This window comes from Pipistrellus kuhlii, unplaced genomic scaffold (assembly GCF_014108245.1).
Source record: "Pipistrellus kuhlii isolate mPipKuh1 unplaced genomic scaffold, mPipKuh1.p scaffold_m20_p_8, whole genome shotgun sequence".
In the NCBI taxonomy this organism is placed as follows: domain Eukaryota; kingdom Metazoa; phylum Chordata; class Mammalia; order Chiroptera; family Vespertilionidae; genus Pipistrellus; species Pipistrellus kuhlii.
Window position 1 is genome coordinate 57,370,509 of NW_023425584.1, and position 25,096 is coordinate 57,395,604.

General features: G+C 36.7%; 1 protein-coding gene across 17 annotated transcripts in view; it reads right to left on the reverse strand.

The window, feature by feature from the left end:
- Window positions 1-25,096, reverse strand: part of RAPGEF2 (Rap guanine nucleotide exchange factor 2) — a 226,943-nt gene that overhangs the window by 57,745 nt on the left and 144,102 nt on the right. For 3 of the 17 annotated variants that reach the window (XM_036424422.2, XM_036424421.2, XM_036424420.2), the window contains exon 1: window positions 23,323-23,756. The exons of the other annotated variants lie outside the window; for them this stretch is intronic. In XM_036424422.2, the coding sequence (XP_036280315.1) occupies window positions 23,323-23,409 (87 nt within the window). In that variant the 5' untranslated portion in view covers window positions 23,410-23,756. Of the gene's footprint in view, window positions 1-23,322; window positions 23,757-25,096 lie in introns of those variants that run through there. 17 annotated transcript variants of the gene reach the window in all.

Sequence of the window (25,096 nt, forward strand, 5' to 3'; positions counted from 1 at the left end):
GTGACTCAACTGTGAAGCTGTGTCTATTATGAGTTATCATTTATGGGTACGTTGGCTATATAGCTTTATTACTGAAAATCTCACATTAATCCTTTTCTATATCTTGCGTGAACACACACACACACACACACACACACAAAACTACCCGAATTCTAAGATACCTCAGATCTCATCTCTAATGGTTCATTTCTAGATTTTATTAAAATACTTCCACACATCCACTTTTCTTGTGATGAGTATCACAACTTAGACAATAATCTTCAAATCAAAATATAATTATATGTTATCCTTCTTAAGTTACTAACAAAACTAATAGCTATTAATTCTATATCTAGCATATCAGTTTTTTCTTTAACTTCAATGATAAAGACATTTATTTAGTATTTATTTTCAAGGGCTTTCTTTGTCAACCCTGGCACACCAGATAATTTCATCGCTTTAGCTAGTCCGGAGGGTACAGTGGGAGAATTGACTAAACACTTGTGGTGCATCACTTACTGCCCAGGGCCAGCAGCAAATATACTGCATAAATGGCAAGGAGTCTTACACGTTTTTCTTTTTCCTTCATCTTTCCTTTTTGTTTGTTTATTTTGTTTATACTGGTAACCCTTAGACACTGCGTCATCAAATGAAAGCTTGAATTACTAAGACACAATCAAGCACAAATTACCTCATAAGAAGACTCCTTCCTAATACCCTCACTTCTGCCAATGCTCCAGCATTTTTCATGACCTTCTCAATCATCTGCAAAGATTTATTTACATAATCACTGAGCAACTCTCTTAGAAAGCATATTCTTCCTAAAGTTATACCAATATTTAGTATTCTATCACTCTATTAAGCTCAAATGCCAACTATTTTTTCTGAACTTTTCTGTTAAGTGCATATGTGTATGCATATTAATTACATAAGGTAAATCGGGGTAATAGAATAGCATTAATATACACTTAGGGAATCTTATGACTGGTTTAATATAATCTGTTGGGTCATATAATATGTGCCTGTGCAAATGTGTGCACACACACATGCACTAATAACTTGAAAATGTCTTTAGATAGAAACAGTTTAAATACCATAACCTTGAAGTTACATAGCTTCAACTCACCTTTAGCAAAAGTGAGAACTTACAAAATTAACTAAGCTCACATTACGGGTGAGAACACTCTAATATGGGATTGGCAAAGATTATTCCACTTCATTCTGATGCTACTGCACTATCCTTGACTTGCTTCTGTAAAACTACTATATTTCCAAAATATAAAAATTCCATCTACCTAAAGTCCCATAAAGGTGATTAGTTATCTGTCACTGATTCCTACAATACTTTAGTAATTAGCTTTGGCCTTCTATGAGTAATGTGTGTGCCTAACCAAATTCCCAAGGAACAGGGGGTCAAATTATACAAATACTTATTTTGACCAAGTACCTAATCATAGATTAGCATTAGGAGGTCAGAGAGTATAATAAACTATATAAAGAATGCATGGCTAGTTCCAAGCTGTGTGAATAAAAAAAAAAAAAAAATCATTTTAACTTCTTGCAGCTCAATTTTCTCACCAGTATAGAATAGACATAATAAGGTAGTTGTAAGAATGGAGGACAAGATAGTTGTAAGAATGGAGGACAAGCCCTAGCTGGTTTGGCTCAAGGAATAGAGCGTCAGCCTGCAGACTGAAGGTCCCAGGTTTGATTCTGACCAAGGGACATATGCTGGGTTGAGGGCTCGATCCCCAGTGGAAGGCGTGCAAGAGGCAGCCAATCAATGATTCTCTCTCATTATTGATGTTTCTATCTCTTTCTCCCTCTTCCTTCCTCTCTAAAACCAATAAAATATATTTGAAAAAAGAAAATGGAGGACAAATGTGAAAGAAATCTAGTAATATAAAGCATTATACAAATGCAAGTTTTTATATAGAGACGTAGAGAGATTTTTAGGAATTTAATCAGCATAATCTCCTCATTTTACAGTTTTAGGAACTTATGTCCAGAAAGGTGAACTAGCTATGGCACTGCTAAAACTAGAATCCAGAATCCTTTATGAAATAGATAATAACTTGAATAGTTTCCAAACTTTCTATAACGTAAATTATAGCATTAATATTTTAAACAACTATTCTGAAAAAAAAAAAAAATACCTAAAGAGAAACTTGGATTTCAATGTGACTTTAAATTATCACTCAGAATTCTTTAGTAATGATTTATTATGTTGTATAAACCAAAATTAACACAGGATTAATTTTAACAGTAATTTCATGATACAAGTACAGAAAGACAATGATTGCTTTTAGAAAGCATATCACTGTCAAAATACTGGATGCTCAAGTTCTCATGGAAGGACACAAGTACCTTTATCAAGTTTGTGGTATTGAATTACATTGAAGGATATTAAAAAAAAAAGATAATTTGCTCTTCAATATAATCCATATTAATATTCTTTCTAAACAGAATGTCTTAATGTCTAAAACTTGGTATTATACAAAATTCCAAAGCAGCTCACACCAGAAAGCTTGCTGCTTAATAACAGCCATTTCCAATTTTAAATGTTAAAGAATTCCATGACTCATTATAACAAAATTCTGATAGTTAACAATGTTAATCCTAATGTAAATATTCAGTGGTTGATGTCCATGGCTCCTTACTGCCTTCATTCTTTATACCATATTCAGTGTCATCTAGGTTTATTTAGACATGGGGGATAAGAGGGATCTTCCCAATGTGAAACAATTATTTACTAACTCTGAACTTAATGGCATTTGCCTATATGTGTATTTTTAAACTTTTTATGGATTTAGCTCTCCACATTCATGACTTTAATATCCTAGATATTCCAGACAGAGTATTGAATCTAACATATGACTTCCCTACTGTTATAAGCCTTACAGTTCAATGGGGAGAGACATAACAAATAAGCAGTAAAAACATGAACAACAATAACAAAAAAATTATAGTAAATGCTAGGTGGATAATTTAAAGAATATGGTGCAACAGAACTCCCTGAGTGGCTACTTTGGACTGGCCAGCCAGGAGACCTTCCTATCCCTGGGATCTGAGAGTCAAGGAGCCAGCCAGACTAAGATCACAGGTCAAAAGAAACTACAGGAAAGACTTCAGACCTTGGTCTGTTAAATAAACTAAAGGAAGGCCAAGGCAGCCGAAGTAGAGCAGGTAAGAAGAAAAGTTGTGCAAGGTGAGGTAAGAAAAGCAAGTCTGAGCTATTTCACGCCTAGCTTTGTAGGGAGTGTAGGTTTTACTCCACATCAATGGAGAGTTAACTGGAGAGTTTTAAAAGCACAGAAATGACACGGTCCAAGTCACATTTTCTAAGATAAGTCAGGCTGCTCTGTGAAAAATGGTGTGAAAGGCAAGTTTAGAAATAAGTGGAACAGTGGGAGTCAATTGGGATAGTTCAAGAGAGTACATGCTGGTAGGCTGGACCAGGGTGGTAATAGTGGAGATGGTGAGATCATGAATTCATGATAAGGAAGGTAGAAAAAATAAGATTTGCTCAAGAATATAGCGTTTGGGGCAACCTGAAGAACCAAAGATAACTCATAGGTTTTGGGTCTCAATATCTGAATAGATGATAATGTCAATTATGATAGGCAAGGAAGATTGGAGAACCATAAGAGTTTGTTGTCTGCTTGGTTGGTTGGGTTTATTTCTTTGGTGGTGACTGGAAGTACACTCAGGAGCTATATTTTGGCCATGTCAAATCATAAGTGACAATATTCACATCAAGATATGTAGTGGGCAGTGACTAAACATACGGTTTTAAATTTTATTATAATCAACCAATGAATGTCTGGTTTTGGGGGCAAAATTTAGTTAACTGTTCACCTGCTCATTAAGTGTTTACATGATTATATGTACAAAAATAATAATAAATGATGATCAAGATGATTATGATGGTGAGGAAGAGGATATTTCGAACAACATTGTGATGGGATAGAAACTCTTGAGATCAATAAACAGATGGGATAACAAGAGGTAGAAGGCCTCAAGTTTTACCCCCCTTTTGAGCAAAGCCCTTAACATAAGCAAAAAGCAAGAGAAAAAAGCCCACAGAAGTGTAAAATAGAAATGCATTCATTATACAGTAAAACTTAAAATAAAATTAGATTAAGCATCTAGATTTTGCTTATGGACTCTTTTAAACAACATGAGAAGTTGCTGGTGCCTCCTCCAAATGTATAAACTTAACAAAAGTTCAAGTGAGATATGAACTTGGCTATGTGTTTGTCCTTTGACTTAATGGCCTTCATAAATAAAGTTTATGTTCGCCAATGCTTTCAATTTTATCAACAGAATTAAGAAATCTCCTGAGATAAAAAAAAATCTCCTTTTCATATCTTATTTCAAAGAACTCACTTAGAATAAACTCCTAAGAAACCAGGCACTATATACATATCCCAGGAGGACACTGCTTCGTTTATCTCAATGCAAATGCCTGGCTGGCACACGCATGCGTGAGGGTGTGTGTGTGTGTGTGTGTGTGTGTTTTGGGGGCAGGAAAGCAAACATTCACAACACCTTAAATATTTCCTCTGGGCATTCTCCAGGCTTGTTAGAATCACCTTATATCTCAGGAAAACTCGTAGCATTCAATTTCACAATAATACCTGCAGACTTCCTCAGGGTTAAGTACACAAGAAGCTTGTCTGTGTCTCCCTCCAAGTCAGTGGTGAGACAAGAGAACAGCTGGCTTGCATGATAGCATGCTCACTGAAATGGTTAGTACATTACCAGGCTGGAAGAAGGTAGGTGCCTTTCTCGATTGATTTGAGGAAAACAATTCTGAAACTACGATGGCTATCTGGCGGAGGTGCTGTGAGAAGTAGGGAGCCAATAAAGCCAGATATTTGGAGCGTTTATGCCACTCTAGCCTAAAGTTGGTCACCCTTCTTAAACTGAGATACAGCTGATTTCACATGTGCTTTTACAGCCTAACCTAAATATGTTAGGTTAGATACAGCCTAACCTAAAATATGTTACACTTAGCATATAAGAATTTTAGCACTAACACCTCTTTTGGCACAGATTCTCAATTTTTATTGCATGCAAATTTTGCGAGGAGAGAGGATGAACTCATGACTTAAGAATCTGGCAACTGCTTGAATTTTCACTGTAAAGAAGCATCATTAAGAAGCTAAGAATCTGAGTCACTTAATATTAGGCTCCAGCTAAATTCTTAAATGGTTACATAACACACTAATTTTTAAGAACAAGAAGGTTTTTGTTTGCTTTAAAGAAGTATCTTTAAAATTTCTTTTGATTTTCAAATGTCCTATCTCACCCTTTCATACATATGTATATATATTTATACATATATATACACATATGTGTAAAACATATTGCTTTTTTTGCTTACAGAATGAAAGATCTCTACATCTTCAAAGAGATGCCCATAATTAACCTGACTCTCCGAGATCATGCCTTTCTTTAGGTTAAGTAACTTACTTCCCTACGATAATGTTTTATGTTTACAAAGATAAATTAAAATATGAGGAATTCCACTGCAATAATTAAAATATCACTAAAATTCCAACTGGTTCACATAATATCAAATAACTGAATTAAAAATTAGAAACCACATGTCACCCCTACAACCGACCAATGAATGATGCACGCATCATTAACAGCACTTGACAGACCAGAAAAGAAATGGTTTCGGGCATTTGAAGTTACCTGCTTAAAGTCATGGGTGCTTCACACCATGCAGATAACACATTTGAATGAATAAACAAAGTTTTCATTCAAGCTTTGGCATTTTGAAGTAGATACAAATTTTGAATTTTGGAGAAACGAATAAAGAACATGTATTTAAAATTAATTTTTAAAATATTTTGAACTTCTATATGAATAGTTCCCCAAAACGGGCTGTAGTAAAATCAGAAAAGCACATGTATAAGTTCTGTGTTTATTTTTAACCAAAGACATCCTTTAGTGAGAACAAGTGTCACAAATAACTAACGTTAATTTGCTTAAGCTTTAAGTGCTTCCCCCCACCCCAGATTTCTAAGAAGTAAACAGAACCAGATAAAAGAAAATATTATCATAATTTTACATGTAACACTGTGTTTAGAGCAACCAGAAAGCAAATAACCATGCCCCTCTTACATGCTCAGCATTAAATTACCTTTCATAAAGCAAAGGCATTTTTTTTTTACCGACAAAGCAGTATGTACAGTTAAGAGGTATAAAACTCCCACATCCTGGCCTTTAAATTATTCTACTTAAAAGAAAGCAGCATTTATAAACCACATGACTATTTTAAATCCCCTGAATCACACTGCAATAGAAAAACACTGTGTGGCATAATGTATAATGGCATATTTAAATATGACCCAAAATTCCTTGCTTCTATAAATCTGTATTAAGATGTGAGCAAATACAGGCATTTCTATCTTGATCATTTCTCTAAGCAAAGGTTAACTGGAAAGGCCAGCCTTAGGGAGAAGCAGAATACATACCATGATTCAGTCTCTTTCGTTGGAAAAGGCAAGAAAGGATTTATATTGACTTGCTGTATAAAAGCCAAAAGCATAGAATTTGTATCCACATAATGAACTGATGTCTCCTCTAAACGTCAGATTGCTGCTGTTCGGCTAAACTATCTAAAAATACCTCCTTGCAAACACACACACACACACACACACACACACACACACACTCACACACACGCGCACGCTCGCGAAATGACTACAAAGACAGGTCTTACTAAGCAGCTCTGCTTGCACAAAATCACTTAACAAGTGGAGGAAATTTTTAAAGTACTTAGGGAAAATTTAACAGAGCTTTTTCATAGCAACTATGATCTTTTATGAGCTATTTTGGAAACCAGAACCAATCTGTAAAAAGTCGCTAATGAAGGACCCTTAAAGCAAATCACAATTTGACCTATGATGTCCCACAGAGAATCATGTTAAAATTAGATAAGGAAAAATATAGCTCGGAATCAGTGTCAACATTCTATTTAAAAAACAAGAAAGGGGGGGGGGGGATTTCTAGCTGGAAAAGCAGGAATCGAACTCATGGATGCCACTATGTGCTGGGCCCTGTGCCAGACATGTAACCCTTATGAAGCACACATGGTTAACAGCACTTGACAATGGAAATAGGACACTGAAATAGCCCGCTTAATGCCACAGGGCTACAAAAGAAGAGCTAGGATTTCAATCCACATCCGAAGACTCTAAAGCAGCGGTTGCCAATTGGTAGTCCATGAACCACTGGTGGTCCGTGAAGTCTGAAAGGTTGGCACAGCGGTTGGCAAACTGCGGCTCAAGAGCCACATGCGGCTCTTAGGCCCCTTGAATGTGGCTCTTCCACAAAATACCACGGCCTGGGCGAGTCTATTTTGAAGAAGTGATGTATGAAGAAGTTTAAATTTAAAAAATCTGGCTCTCAAAAGATTTCAATAGTTGTATTGTTGATATTTGGCTTTGTTGACTAATGAGTTTGCCAACCACTACTCTAGAGCATATCATTTAACATCGATAACTGACATTCACCAAGGCTTCACAGTTTGCGAAAAGACTGAAACATTAACTCCTTACATTTCCTTATTTAAACCTCAAGTTTTTAATCTGCAAAACAGAGAATCTCACACTTCGCTCCTTGTATTGTTTTGATGATTAAAGAAAAATAATATATGTAAAGCATCTAGTAAAACTACTAGTGTAATAATTAATAGTGTTCAAAAGAGTATCGTGAGGAAGACCGGTATTGTATTCATGATCTGGACCCTGAAGTGAGAAAAAAGAAACTTCAAGGAGTTTCATCATAAGAGTTGCACAGCTAGTCCAAAGCAAGTTCCTTGTATATAAAGGATTGCATTGTGATACTGCGCAACAAATCTAGTCAGTATAGTCCTTTTCTATTACTATAAGGAAAGGTTCACAGAAGAAATAAAGAGGATTTTGCTTTAAATATCCCTATCAGCATGTTTGAGGATAATATGCAATGAGCATGGTTAAGAAGCTACATCTCAGGATCAGGGTAACACTTCAAAGCCACTCATTAACTTTAGTACAACCAATTGAAGGCAATATCCTTTTCCATAGCATCTTTGAATAACACTTAAAGTCAGAAACAAAACGGGGGAGGGGGCATGGGAGTAATGTATACTCCCATGGCTGACAAAGCCAGTACTTAGAGCCTTCAAAGAGGTTCTCTAATCCTGCCTGAGGGAGCCTAGGGCCATTAGCACCACCAAGAAAAGACTTTTTAATGCAGGACCATGATCACTTAATGTCAGGTCTCTCTGTCCTGGCCAGGTTAAAGTGTGTTTTATAAACATAGAATTATATTCCATAGTCCTGTTACAGTGCTGAAGGTTAAAGAAACGGTGATAAAGATGGGCCTAATTATTACTCATTTTTCTGTATTTTAAATGGCTAAGTCTGTCTGTCTGACAAAACTCTTTATTTGGCTATGTCTAATATTAGCCCTTTATAAATTACTTATCTAACCGAAAACAAATTAAGAGAGCTCTTATATCATCCAAACAATAAGTCAGAAACAGGATTCTTTTCTGTATTCAAGTCTAGAAGCAGAGCCATAAGAAAGACCTCTGGAGAACCACACAGATGGGAAATCTCCGGTAGACATGGTGCCCTCCCCATGAAAGGTTTAATTAACAAGAGAAACTTTCATGTAAAGTGTTGAAGAGTATTACTCAATACAAAACTATATTTTTGCAATTCTGACAAAGCTTATAAAGGGATAAAATATATTGCTTTTATTTCAAGATCAAGGTAAAGTTACCTTCCCTTTTATGATAGAAATAGCAGTTACTACATCCCTTTGAAAATTATACTAAGAAAAGTATAAGTGAAATCCCTTTGAAACTTATACTAAGAAAAATCACCTCTGGATGTAGGGGGCAGAATAACCTGTTCTCAATCTTTTTTCTTTTTTTTAAATTTATTTTTTTAATGAGAATTGCTAGGCGTATTGGTTAATAATGCAGATTTTTTTTTTCTCTAGATGGAGCTGCACATATGTTGATATATATGCGATTTGATATGTATGCTATTTTGTTATAATGACAGCAAGCTTCAACACTTCATATGTCAAATTTTCTGAAGGTGTTAACATCATAGATATTTTTACACTTAAAAAAAGCATTTGCGGGAAGTTTTAATTCATTACTTTATTTTGAAGAAAAGTGCTGCTGAAAGTTACTGTATACTTCGGGAAGCTTATGGTGAACATGCTCAATCTCAAGATACTTGTGAATGCTGTTTAAATGCTTTTAAAGTGATAATTTTGATGTGAAAGACAAAGAATGTCCAGGTCAATTTGAACCACACTTTAATAATAGAATGATCAGAATGGGCCAGAAGACACAGCAAAGTAATTTTGCTTCATTATAACGCACCATCACACACTTCAAAACCAGTTAAAGACACATTAAAAGATCTTGCCTGGGAAGTATTAACCCACCCACTGTATTCACCAGACCTTGCTCCTTCAGATTGCCACTTGTTCTGATCGATGGCACACGCACTTTCTGAGCAGCACTTCAAAACATATGAAGAAGTGGAAAATTGGATCTCTGAATGGTTTGCCTCAAAACAAGAAAAGTTCTATTGGGATGGTATTTACAAATTACCCGAAAGATGGGGGAAATGTGTATCTAGCAATGGAAATTACTTTGAATAAGGCACTTTTGATGTTTCTCTTGAAATTATCATGTTTTCTTTGATTACAAAATCCTCATTATTAACCGGAATACCTTGTATAATCCATGGGACACATAGAAAACAAGAAATGCGTCCATCAATGGAACAATGTACTGTATTAGGAGCAGTTAAGATACCTCACACAATTCCCAAAAATAGATCTGCATATGCGTGTGTGTGTGTGTGTGTGTGTGTGTGTGTGTGTACACACAAGAAAAGACTGCCAGTGGCTCCAGCATATGTCAGTTGTGTAACTATGGGAAGTTGCTTTACCTCTCTCTGTCTTGATTGTTTTTTATTGTATAAAAAGAGGACAGCATACTTATATTGTGAGGAGTGAGGATTAAGTGTGATGATATCTGAAAGAGATTAAACACTGCCTAGATTACAGACTGGAACATGTCCAGCGCATAAAATTATTTGGCCTGGCCCTGCCAAGGCATTAGGGGTGAGTTAATTAAATAGTTGACCAAATATAGCAGGCCAATTTTTAGGTTGATAATTTTGTATGGCCCTCGAATGATGTTACAAATAGCCAAATGGCCCTTGGCAGAAAAAAGGTTCCCCACCCCCAGCCTAGAACATAGGAAGCCAGAATATAAATCCAAGTTCCTGCTCTGAACCGACCACTAGGCTACGGTTCCTACTACTACCTTCTATTTAAGTAACTTTCTTCAAAAAGGTTACAAGTGGTCATACAGTTTTCATTATCACATGTACAAACTATTTCCTAAGTTACGAGATTTTTACAGATAGCTACTAGCAATAGTTTCTCTTTCTAAGAAAGACTGAATCCCCACCCCATTCACTAACCCCCACTGAGTTCCTGTAGCTACCTAGGTAGTTATTTCAGTATAGTTTTCAATTCCTTTGGGGGTAGGAAAATAAGAGCATGTAAATTACAATAGTACAGCACTGAAACTCTATTTCACCCTGGGTTTCTTTAAACCCTATATTCTAGCTTTTCTGGATGACTCTGGTGTGTTGCTTAAAACCTCCAAAGTCCATCTGTCTCAAATGCCCTTGTTCTCTATGTGCACCCATAGCCACCTGGTAGGCCTCAGCTGCCCCTGAACATCCCTCTAGTAGATTCCATACATAACACTTCAGGCACCCGTCAGCAGGTCTAACTCCTGCTACTATTCTGTGAGCAACTCTAAGTTAGAAGCAGTCTTATTCACATATAACCAAGACCAAATGTAAAACACATTTTAAGTAATTTTGTGGTAAGAAAACTGGCAATACATAGCATATCTAGTTCCATAACACTACTATTACTGTCACAGACAAATGTCATTGTATTAAACACATATATTAATGTGGCTAACAACACATTTTTAAAAAATATATATTTTATTGATTTTTCACAGAGAGGAAGGGAGAGGGATAGAGAGCCAGAAACATCAATGAGAGAGACACATCGACCAGCTGCCTCCTGCACACCCCCTACTGGGGATGTGCCCGCAACCAATGTTGCCCTTGACCGGAATCGAACCTGGGACCTTTCAGTCCGCAGACTGATGCTCTATCCACTGAGCCAAACCGGTTTTGGCATAACAACACATTTCATTGTTTCTAAGACCCACAATTTCTGTTTTAACACCTTTGAAACTGGGATCCATCTTGCAATCAATGAAAGAAAATAATGGGTTATTTAAAGTAAGATGACTCAATCAGTGTTCTTATATTTAGTGAAAAATGATTAATTTCATTAAAATACATAGTTAAATTTTCAAGAACAGTATCCCCAGGAACTCTTGATCCTTCTCACCTAATCACATAATATAGTTAGAAGTGAGAAATGATTCCTTCAGCTACTAGTGTATCCAGATCAAAAGAGATGGTTTGTCTTGACCAGGTGGCTCAGATGGTTAAAGCCTCACACCAAAAAAGTTATGGGTTCCATCCCTGATCAGGGTGCATATGGGAGGCAACTATCAATGTTTTCTTCCCCCATTGATGCTTCTCTCTTTTTCTCTCTCTCCCTAAAAAGCAATAAACATATCCTCAGGTGAGGATAAGAGAGAGAGAGAGAGAGAGAGAGAGAGAGAGAGAGAGAGAGAGAGAGAGAGAGAGAGAGAGAGAGAGGATTTGACTGCTAGCCACCCTAAATGAAGACCTAAACCATGTTCTACTGACAGCTCCCCTAGATAAACATGTAAAGGGTTAGGGTTAATTTGCATACACACTCTGATTGGCTGTGGGCATACAGTCAATTTCCATGTTTATCTATTATTAGGTAAGACTAGAGGCCCGGTGCACGAAATTCATGCACAGGGGTAGGGGTGGGGGTGTGCCTCAGCACAGCCTGCACCCTCTCCAATCTGGGACCCACTGGGATCGGGCCTAAACCTGAAGTCGGACATTCCTCTCACAATTCAGGACTGCTGGCTCCCAACTGCTCTCCTGCCTGTCTTCCTGATTGCCCCTAACTGCTTCTGCCTGCCAGCCGGATCATCCCCTAGCCAAACTCCCCTGCCAGCCTGATTGATTCCTAATTACTCCCCTGCCAGCCTATTTGCCCTAACTGCCCTCCTTGCAGGCTTGATTGCCCCCAACTGCCTTCCCTTGCAGGCCTGGTCCCTGGCAACTGCTCTCCCCTGCTTGCCTGATAGCCCACAACTGCCCTCCCTTGCAGACCTGGTCGCTCCCAACTGCCCTCCCCTGCGGGCCATCTTGTGGTGGCAATCTTGTGTCCACATGAAACAGCCATCTTGTGTGTTGGAGTGATGATCAATCTGCATATTACTCTTTTATTAGATAGCATTAATAACTTTTGAATTATTACCTGAATCCACAGTACTAGGTCAAAACTCTTTAACCTAACATTCAAAAGTTCTACGGCCAGACCCCTCTCTCTTCAGCCTGTGTTCCTCCAGCTGCCCTCCACCTCAGCCCAGCTGATCTACTCAATGTACACGAATACTTATAATTCAATGCTTTCGCTCATTCTGTCTGCCTTGCAAAAATGTCTCCCATTTCCTTTTTTCTTTACATCTTGCTGATTTGTGACACAACTCAAGCCTTACTTCCTTCTCTGTGGACTAATCAAATTACATGTGACATTCCTGCCTGTGCACTCCTATGTATTTTTTTGTCCATAGTGCTTACCCAGCATGTAAATATGTGCTACTCCAACCAGATGTAAAGTTTTCAAACCTCTTTTATGGGAATCTGAATAAAACCCTCAAGAAAACAGTCATGATAGATAGTTTCATTATTAATTTTCTCTTCTCAAAAGGCAAATAAGCAGAACACATAATTTCAAAACATAACTTCTCAGATGGAAAAGCACAACAGTTATATAAATAACATTGGTGCCTTTTTTTTTTTTTATCCCAAGGTATGGTTTAATTTTTTCAATGGTTTGGAAATTATCCTGCAATAGTTGATGGTATTCTTATGTAAAAATGTATTTCTTTTAATTCATGTGGATGGTTTTCTTTGGTATTTTTACTGATTTCAGAGAGGAAAGGAGGAGGAGAGAAAGATAGAAACATCAATGATGAGAGAGAATAAGTGATTGGCTGCCTCCTACCCGCTCCGCTCCCTACTAGGGATCGAGCCCACAACTTGGGCATGTGACCTTGACCAGAATCAAACCCGGGACCCTTCAATCTGAAGGCTGACACTCTATCCATTGAGCCAAACCAGCTAGAGGGATAATCCATGCTTTAATTTAAATATCCATTTGCCTCTTTTCTGACTAGCCAAAAATTTAATAAGTACTATTTATTTTCGCATTTTACTCAGCTAACACTGAACACACTTATATTAAATTACAACTATAACCTTTATAGTCTCCTCTTCTATTCAAAGATAGAGCTTAAGTAGTCTTGCTCTGAGGGGGGAAAAAATCCTACAGATATATTTGCATCATCCATATCTTTTTCTAGAGCAAAATGAACTTTTCATTAATACCACTACTGTCTATCAACGTTTTGTTTTTTTTGTTTTTTTTCTATTTATTTATATTTTTAATTTATTATTTTTATTTTAACATTGTCCCCCCCCCCCATACATACCCTCCCTCCCCAGAGTTTTGTGTCCATTGGTTGTACTTATATGCATGTATACAAGTCCTTCGGTTGATCTCTTATCTCCCCCAGATCTCTCTACTCTCCCCGCTGTAATTTTACAGTCTGCTTGTTGCTTTACTGTCTTTATATCTATCTTTTGGTTTGTCAGTTTATAATGTTTTTTAATATCCATAAATGAGTGAGGCCATGTGGTGTTTCTCTTTCATTGACTGGCTTATTTCACTCCTTTTGTTGTTGTTAATCCTCACCAGAGGATATTTTTTACCATTGCTTTTTAGAGAGAAGAAGAAGGAGGGAGAGGGAGAGGAAAAGGAAGAGGAAGTGTTGCATTCTGAACACTCCCCAGTTGGGCCAGCATTGAACCTGAATCCCATGTACATGCCCTTGACTGTACCTTTGGAATAGAACTCAAGACCCAACCTTTCCATGTGCAGGCCAATGCTTTAACCCCTGAGGCACACCAGCAAAGACTGTCTGTCAACTTTTGGACATTTGTTCTTCAGCAGACATGCTTTAAATCTTATCTATTAGGTTGCTAATGAGGGGATGGGGGGGGGGGGGGGAAAGACAGGGTCCAATTAAAAATAGAGTAATGAAAGGTAAAAAAAAAAAAATCTGGAATATGTACAAAAGATTTCAGTAATAAAAGACACAATATGCAGTGGAAACAGAATAGAAATGTCAGAGGTGTTTATATTTTCCTTGTCTAAGCTATTTGAAAGTTCATTTCTTTTCCTTTTGACACTTTAATGTTCATTTCTTATGTCTTAAAACTTTGCATAAACTTTCTGAAAAGTACAATGAATGGTATGGATATAGTAAACTTTACTAAATCACATTGCAGCCCTAACTGGTTTGGCTCAGTGGCTAGAGTGTAGGTCTGTGGACTGAAGAGTCCCAGGCCCCATTCTGATAAAGGGCACATGCTCAGGTTGTAGGCTCCATTCCTAGGAGGAGATAGCTGATCAGTGATTCTCTCTCATCATTAATGCTTCTATCTCTCTCCCTTACTCTCTGAAATCATTAAAAATTAAAAAAATAAAATCACATTGTATTCTTACTATCCCACATTTGGGATAGAATTCTTACACTAGCTGAAGAAGCTCTTATGTACAACTTTTCTCTCAATATTTACTATACATAATACATATATTGCTTTACTTTAAACTTTAAAGTATAAAGTAGAAAAATGAGCTTATGATAGAAGTGTCATAATAGTTACATTTCTCTTAAATCAGTTTTCTATAAATATATCTTCTGCATATATTTTGGTGAATAAAATCTAGAACAATTATCATTACCAGATTTCATATGCTAAATATAAACAACATTTCTATAATGAGAGAATATGCATCAATGTTTTTATGTAGGTAGTAAAATTATGATTATTTTTCTGTCCTTGTCTTTATCTGTTTTCTATCTTTGTTCAATGAACATATAGTTATGCATTTTAAAATTATGAATCATGCACAAAACCAAAAACACAGACAAGTCGTAGACCAAACTGCCACCAAATTAACCATAATATTATACAAACCAAAACAAGCATTGATAATTAGTTTAGCTATTCAAAGGGAATAGTCTAAAGAAAATAATTTTAAATTACTTATATTTAGGAATATGTTATCCCTAAAGTATAAGACAGTTTGATTTTGACATCTGATTGTTTGCACAAATGGAATTAATTTCAAAAAGTAGGAAGCCTTATATGTTAATGTAATATAAGTGTATCATAAAGCATAGTCATATTTTTCATTGCCTTTTAAAATGAAAAAGTATACTTTTAGAGGGAAATAAATAGTTGTAAGATTAATTACCCACAAAGATAAAGTTAATTCCATCCTTCACATTCTCAGTCACTGGAATCCTGGAGTGTAAATTGTGCTTATCACTCAATTTCTGCCAGCTTTCCCCTATCCCCACCAACCCAACCTCTATAGGCCCAGAGTCTATAGAATCCTTCTACTCCTTACGGAAAACTCTAAGAAATCTTCTTTTTCACTAATAATATTAAAGGTACCATAAAATCCAGAAAAACTACATGTCAAAATACTCCCATTTTACTCCAAATTTTTCTTGATTACTGAGAAAAATAAAAAGAGTGCTTTCACTTATTAAAAATACTTCAAAAAGCAACAACATCTAATGGTACCCATTCTTTTTTCCTAGGAAAATGGAGGCAATCAAAAGGTTAGGATTCTACTTTGTTCACAGCCATGTTTCATCATCTTTTTTATTATAAAAGGTGTGAAGTTGTTGTGCTAGGACTTAAAATTAGTGAAATGTTGATCTTTTAGAAATAACTCAAATAAGGCGCCCCATCATAATTTGGATTTTAAAATCTCTAATAGAGAGCAGTAAGAAAATACCATTTATCACAAGAAATAGGGCATATGTTCTGGAAAATTAGCCTTTACTAAAGAAAAATAAGACCTTAAGGACTCATTTACAAACTTTCACTTAAGTATCTCTCTCTCTCTCTCTCTCTCTCTCTCTCTCTCTCTCTCTCTCTCTTATATTTCTATGGATAGCAAAAGCACTAATTTTTATTTTCTTTTTAAAATCTATTTTTAAAAAAGTTCATAAACAAACCATACCCAAATAGAATATATAGATGGTAAAATGGTCATTTGATCTAAGCAGAAAAAGTTTTCAAAAATTTACAAACAAAAACTAATTAATAATTTAAATTAAATAAAAAAAATTTACATGATTATTAAACACAGAAAAATTAAGAAAACTGACCACCCCACTGGAAAGATTGCTAAACAGAATACCTGAATAAAACATTTAAGAGTGTGGTCAAGCTAAAACCAAGGAAATGGACTAGAGTAATTTCAGGGATAATTACATCAATATGATCAACTTTACAGAGCATTTATTGTGGTGAAAATTAAAAGTCAGTATTTAAAACATATAAAATATTACATTTTAAATGAAAGAAAAATGATTGATGCTCTTATTATGGTTAAACAGCTAAAGGAGAAAAAACAATTGAGTTTCTATGATGCATTTTGAGCACTCTTTTTTTTAAGTTGATCATTCTTTTCTCACTAATCTTATTGATATTGTTTTTATACAGTTCTGTTTTAAACAATTACCAAACAATATTTCAAAGCAAAAAAATGGGAAATACACCTCTTCTTTTAACTAAAAGTAAGATCTTTTCTTCAACATGTCCTACAATGAGATAGAGCTTTTTTCTATACATATAGGTAGTGTACACAATACACTGAGAAGTTTCTGAAATGTATTTCTTTCCTTCTAACGGGGTAAAAAGATCTATTATTTGTTGCTAGGGTTTCTTGGCCCAAATCCAAGGCAAGATGACCTTGTCCTTGAGTAAAACAACAGGATATTACTTCCTCTCCGGCCTTTCTGCTAGCTAGCACAGTGGAAAAACTTCCCCAAGAGATAAGTTTATTTCATCTCAGGAAATACATAAGTCATTACAAACAAAATAAAGATCAGATACAAAAAAGGTGGAGTCTTGACCAAAAGAGGAATAACCTAACATCTATAATTAATCTTGGTGCTATTTCCTACATCGCTAAGGAAAATGAATCAATCAAATTATAGTAAAGATTCACTGTACCCAATGTTTACAGACAAGGTCAAATTGTCATGGTCGATAAAAGCAATGTTTTAAAAACTGAGTTTTCTTAAATCCATTCTAGCTAAAGATAGAAAGGGAAGGAAGTCAGAGGGTGGAAGAGGAGAGGAGGTCAGACACCTTTGCTGGATCCCGAAATGTGGAAATTAATTTGTCAGGTAACCTAACACCTTCCTCACCATCACCTGGATCAACCTGTACTCCCTAACAAATCATTCCAACAGTGATTAGCTCACTACTTTTTCCTCATAACCTTCTGGTTCCTCCTGTCCTTCTATACCTTCCTGCCTTGGACCCTCATGTGGTATTCTTCCATCCTAGAAACTCCTTGTCTGTACGGTATTCTTAAACAGTTGACAAAGTTTTGAATCCCAACCATATCCTAAATATATGAAGAAGAGGGAGAATTCACTCAAGGTACGAGTTCTCACCTAACTGCAAAGACCAAGCCAATATGCAAGCAACAATTGAAAGAATTAAGAAAACTGAGCATTGCATATTAAGTGCCACCAAACCATTCTTCAGAGAAGCAGAATATGAAGAGACAATGAGCAAGTGAAACTTAAGCAAAGAGCACTGAAAGCTGGAAAACAGGAAAGTGAGCCTTAAGTGCTTGCACTCAGATCATCTTGTCCCAAATTAAAAAAAAAAAAAAAATCAAAATGGAGGGGAGGGGGAATTATCGATAATTCAGAAGGGAGGAAATGTAGATAATAAGATGGCCTTTGTGATCAACAGGAATGTTGACATATGGTTAAGCTTTGTTACATCCTTCTTTATTAAGAGGCTTATGAAATAATGAAATTGATATTTATGGCTACTAGTAAGCCATGTACAGAATGGACTTCAGAAAGGTAATCATGAATTAGGCTCCCAGAGAGAGGCAGACTTTACTAAAGCAGAAACAGGGAAACAAAATATCAAGGCTCCGTGATTCCAATGGAGTACAAGGGACCAAGGTCAGACTGTCAGAAATGACAAAGCAACAGAACAAGATGAGGCACTGAGTTTATATTTAAAGAATTAAGCAGCAAAAATGACAAGGTACATGATAGGGCCAAACACATAAAAAGGAAGAGGAGGAAGGAATTGGACTGAATGGTATCTATTCCTGATCATGCCAATTCAAGTCTCAAGATAATATCAAAAAAAGAAACAGATTGAAAGTAATATAAATAACACAGCCCAAGTAAGCAATGAAAAAAATAAAATAAAATGGCAGAGCCAACAGACATGTCTCTCCCACTTAGACAAGCTCTTCATCAGTCATATTACAGGGTAAAAATCACTGAAGAGTTTTCTATCATAATGTCAATTACTAAAAAAATATCAAAATTATTTTTAAATTTAGTTAAAATAAGGCCTTATCTCACAATTATTAATGATAAACCTTATGCAGTGTCTTTTATGACTTGAGATATTAACTAGTGATGGGTATGAAATCTTCATACTTAGCAAGATATTAAAAGGAAAGCATACAGAACTAGAAAACAAACATCTGCAATATTTTTTTTTTTTTACTAGATTTAAAGTCATGGGAAACCCAATTAGGATTTAATAAAACTTTACTAAACTTAAGCTTAATGATAAATATCTGAAAACCTCTTTTTTTTTTTTTTGTGGAGGCAAAACAATTTTTTAAAAATTGTCAATAAAGAAAAATTATGTTTCTGGGAGAAAAAAAGAATAGATGCATTATTCACTGTATGTCAATATGTAGTTTTATAAAACTATATTTATAATTTTTACAAAATAATTTTGATCGTATTATTGTTTTTTTGTATTCAATGCTTGGAATGTCACATATGCCAGGAAAAGCAGTAGCAGGAGAAAAGTATTTTTTTGCAAACCATGTTTCACTGAGAGTTACGAGAGTTAATACCAGCTTTTATAACACTAAAGCAGGGGTGGGGAACATCAGGCCCTCGGGCCAGATAAGGCCCATGAAATCATTTGGTCTGGCCCTGCCAAGGCATTAGGGGTGAGTTAATTAAATAGTTGACCAAATATAGCAGGCTAATTTTTAAGTTGGTAATTTTGTATGGCCCTCAAACAATGCTATAAATATCCAAATGGCCCTTGGCAGGAAAAAGGTTCCCCACCCTTGCTAAATCTACACATCTAATGTAGACTAAATGTGTCTATATAAGGAGAAAGAATAGGTTCATGGTTAAAGAAAGACTTAAATCAGACAAACCTAGATTCCAATGATGATGACTCCACCACTTATCAGTCTTTAAATATATATACTTTTTAAATCTTGCTAAGCCTCAGTTTCATTATCTCCAAAAAGTTGATAATACACCTTTCTTTAAAAGGTTGTTGTAACTATTAAGTCAAATAATATGTAATACAGAGCCTGTCACATGATAGGTGCTCATGAAGGGATAGCTATTGCTATTAATTTCCTACATTTAAGTAAGCATTTTCTTTTCTTTTTTTTAATATATTTTATTGATTTTTTACAGAGAGGAAGGGAGAAAGATAGAGAGCTAGAAACGTTGATGAGTAAGCATTTTCTTATATCAACCGCTTTTAAAGTTTACTATCTAATTATGACTGAACTTTTATTTTAATAAATATAGCATAGTACATATACCCATAATTTCTTTTAAAAAAATCCAACTAGCCGAAACCGGTTTGGCTCAGTGGATAGAGCGTTGGCCTGCGGACTGAAAGGTCCCAGGTTTGATTCAGGTCAACGGCATGCTCCTTGGTTGCGGGCACATCCCCAGTAGGGGGTGTGCAAGAGGCAGCTGATCGATGTCTCTCATCGATGTTTCTAACTCTCTATTCCCTCTCTCTTCCTCTCTGTAAAAAAATCAATAAAATATATTTAAAAAAATAAAAAAATACAACTAGAAAATAAATGATCAGGTTGGTAGTATCAAATTGATTTATTTTAAATGTGTTTTTTTTTTTTAATTTACAAAGTTTCAAAGTCATCCTCTACTTTGAATTTTCAAAAGCATGCTTAAGGAATGCTATTCCCATCCAGGCATCTTCAAACTATGGCCCGCGGGCCACATGCGGCCCGCAGAGGAGTCTGATCCGGCCCGCCAGGTTTTTGGGGCAGTGAGCGCAGCCGAGGTGTTACAATAGGAATTAGTAGTTCATATAGTCCGGCCCTCCAGCTCTCTGAGGGACCGTGATCTGGCCCCCACTTTAAAAAGTTTGAGGACCCCTGATTCTTGAGGCAGGATGAAAAGAGGAGAGGCAGGTAAAAACCAGAATGGTTGATAAACAGAGTGATAACACCTGTAATGTTATCCCAAAGTTTCCCCCAACTTACTGAGCGTGGAAAACTTTTTTCATGTAACATCTATTAACATTCTTCTTTTGGAAAATGCAGTGCTACTTTTTTCAATGTTAATAATCTTTTTTTATTTTAAAAATTCACAAAATCACAATGTTCCCCTGAGGACTAGCTGAAGGCACTACATGACTATAAGAATCAAGCCCAGTGCTGGCTGCATGGTGGGTGAGACAACATTCACCTCAGTATTATCAACTGACCAAATGGAGAGGGGGAGGAGAAATGATAAAAAATATTTAAAATTTACTACTTTAAAGGGTTAAATGAGACTTCATTAATCCAAAAATCCAATAAAAGAAATTCTATCTAGATTATTTATTGTATACCTACCATGTGCTGGCAACTGAGACATGCACTAAGCCACACAGAAAATGAATAAAGCCCAGTAACTAGGTAAAATAACTCAGTAAAATAACTGAGTTTACTACTTGTGCTCCCAATTTAATGTCTTTCTTTTTTCTTTTCAATATTTCACTCCCTTCTGTAGTCAAAGAAACACAGCCACTTTAAAAAAAAAAAAAGTCACAAACATTTTGAAGAAGCAAACACGGAAGTACTTGTGAATTTGCTAAATTTTCCTCATTCAAAATTAACTCTGACATTGTGTGCATAAAGCCTTATAGGTCAAAAGTGGGCATTTTCTTTCCTTTTTGCTCTACAACTGTTTTTCTGAGTCACCTACTATGTGAGAGCCAGAGTAATTATTCTCCTATTCAACTCCTTGCATATAATTAAAATCCTAAAGGTCGCACACGAAACAGCAAAGTCTAGATAATCAAAGGACTCAGCAACAAGTATATAGCAACATCTTGATATCATAAGCTGCCCACTCTGCTGTGTATGATGGTCTGAGGTGGGAAATTCTCATTCTTCAATTTGTAACAAAAGTACACGAGAAACACCACTCACGTGTTTTCCAGAAATTGCTTGATTCGTAGCTATTTTTACGGCTAGGGGCACTTTAGTCACAGCTTTTCCCCTAAATTTCAGTAAAATACAAACAAACATGCTTATTTAGGATTATCTGTGCCAACATATCTACCATAGTAATAGTTTTTCCTCCCCTACCAGTTTTAACAACTCTTCGATCATGAAAATTATAGTATTATTAATAAGTCAGTACTCCATCCCTCCATCTTGAAAAAAGGATATATGGGAAAAGGTAAACAAAACCCCTGTGATTCAAACTTGCTTCTAAGGGTCCTCAAGTAGAGTTTAAGTAATACGTTCACTTCACCCTGAAAAAAACCATGTCTGCAGAGCAGCGTCACTTCAAAGACCCTCTTAATAACACCGAACGCTAGTGGAACTTCTCTGTAACAACCTTTCCTATTAGAGACATTAAGGAGAAGGCTTGGTCTTTTTCTGCATTTGATCGGAAGAGATTTAGTTAGTGAGGTGCCACAGGATCTCGTTATGAGGGGGCTGGGCTCTCAGCGCAGCATCCTCACACGCTTTCAACACAACCAATGACTTAAGAACATCCTGGGGTTCATCAGGAAAGTGAGATCATGCCAATGGAGTCACCTGCAGACCTCTTGGGTTTAGGTAATAATTGCGTTCCTAATGATGAACAAGACCAAATTATACACATGAACCTAAGCGCCTTATCCTCCAAACTCATGGCTTTCTGTCTATAAGTTTCTGAAGCCTCGGCGATTTATCTCCATTGTTGAGTTGAACATTTTATCCTTTTTGGAACACGTAAAAGATAAATCCTATACCCCAACCTAGACTCTAGAATGTGAAAACAGACATTTCAAAAAATGCTTAGGCTACTACTATATACTAGTATGCTGCCCACATGTATGCACTTTCAGTTTGGGGATCTAAATATATACACACACATAAAACATATGCATTAGCATGATGGCAGGAACATAAAAGTTCCTCCCACCATGGGCATCAAAGGAGCACCGTGGGAACTCACATCCCTGGAGCAGGAGGCTGAGACGTGGTGTCAGCCATAGAAAGTGCTTCTCACCAACAGCAGCAGCCGCCTGTGGGGTTCCAGCATGACAAATGCACAGGCAACTCATGGGATCAATTATACAAAAGCAGTACTTGTGGCGTTAAAAAAAAAAAAAAAAAAATCTTGTGTGCTCATCTCCTATTAACACAGGTTAAAAAGTCAAAGGAGTCCCACCAGTCATTTGATTAGCAAATCAATAAGCAAAGCTCTCCCTCCCTCATTCAAACCTCCTTGTGAATGCCTTTTACCATAGAGACACTGGTTCCCAATAACCTTTTTCATTAAATTCAATGAAGAAAAAAAAAACCTACTCGAGTATTCAGTTCAGGAGCAAATGTCAAGCTGTAATTTTTGATCCTAAAAATCAGCTGTGCACTATTCCTCAAGGTTCCTAATTTGGCTTTACACAAATAGGTTGGTCTTGTTTAAAAAAAAAAAAAAAAAAAAAAAATATATATATATATATATATATATATATATATATATATATATATATATATATATATATTTTTTTTTTTTTTAAATGACAAAAACTGGAAGAACAAGCCAGTTGTAACTTACCCTCCCGCCTCCAAGCGGACTAGCATACCCTCTAAAAAGCCCGTTTTCCCCGAGGAGAAGCAGCAATCATCCCCATGGGAAAGCGGATCTCTATGACGTGCTCCCGGAGCACAGGCAGCGTCTGCGATACTTACGGAGCGTTTCTCCTGCTGGCCCCTAACTCCATGCTGAGCTGGGATGGCTAGTGGTTTCATGATGAAGAAACATATGCTGAACTGCATTTACACACATCATGCACCGACCTCTCAGGGGTGGCAAGTCACCCTGGACAGCATTATATTAAAAGAAAGAGAGGAGGAAAAGGAAAAAAAAAAAAAAAAAAGAGGGAGGAGGAAACCATGCGGCAGCTTAAAGTGTCACTACTGGCAAGCTTAAAAAAAAAAAAAAAACCCTCACACTTGTAGACCAGAAAAGGAATCCGAGCCACGGTGCTCGTCTCCATTTTTATAACATCGGAACGCTGACCCTCTTAGGCTCTGACAAGGCTGGGGAAACCTTAGGCAGCTCCCCGTCTTCCCAGAGAAGATCATTTCGGAGACTGAAGCACGAGAGGCAAAGGAAAAGGAGCAAAGAAAAAAAAAAAAAAAAGGCTAAAATGGCTGACTGCACACAGACTCCCCTCGGAAAGGCTTCCTACAGAACTAGAGTGGTCAGGGCGGTAGCAGAAGCGGTCTCTAGCATTCAGCCAAGCATTGTTAACACTCTTGTTTCATTTGCAATCACACAGCCGAACCCCTTCTTCCACCCACAAAAAAAGAAGAGAAAAGAGAGAGAAAGAACAACCCGGGCAGAGCGTGTGAACCGGGACCTCCTCCCTAAGCTGCTAATGATGCCGGCGGAGTGGTGACCGGTGATCTCTGTCCCACTCCGCTAACCAAGTTTGCACAATTAATCTCAGCAGCATGACACTGATGGACATTTAATTTAATGATGTCTGTCTCTCACAACACAAGCATGACCGCTAGCAAGAGAGTCACGAACACATACACACACACAGCACATGCACCACGCACACACACACACACACACACACACACATCTCGAGAATCATGAGTCTGAATGCAATACACCAATATAATTACATTATTGTGCTTACTTTGGAGGACCATGGCTGCAGGCAGTTGGCATAGCAACGCACAAGGAAAGCCATTTCCTGGGTAGAGAGAAAGCTTCCTTCCCTAAATAAAAAAATTCCTTCTTAGGAAACAAACGGCATTGCTGCTTCCTGCAGAAAGCAAGGCACTGTAGTCTGTCTCTCAACCTGCAAGGCTCACACTCAATGCAGTTCCAGTGATGTAAGTAGATTTCTCTCTCGCCCTCCCTCTCCCTATATACACTGAAATATTCAGCTCGAATGGAACGCACATTCCTTAAGGCTCGCCCCCTCCTCTACTTAACCATTTCACTCATTAAGGTAGCGATGGACAATTCAGATAAAGTAACAAGCTCTTGCCTGTGTTCTATCAGCGGCTGTAGGTTAAGCAAGTCTCAGAGGGATGGAATCCGTTGATTGCTGACTCCAAATAATATCACTGAAGACACGGTGGGAAAACGGAGCAAGGACTTACTTGAACAGCTTTGAACTAAACCATGATTTTGCACCAAGGTGAAGATGGAATGGAAGCGACCTCTTCCCCACCCTAAGGTATCACTGTGCCATAGGAAACAAGTATCTATTAAAAATTTACAAAATGCACATTCAACAAGCTTTATATAAATTTAGGAGATGTGATTTTCACAAACAACACACACACACACACACACACACACACACCGCCTTGCAAATAATATCAAAATAAACTCACTTGGGTTTTTTTTTTAAGAGCTCCAATTTAATTTAATTACACCATAAACTCTCTTCTTTTCACCTATGTGAGTTACTTGAAAGACATCATATCATGACAAGGA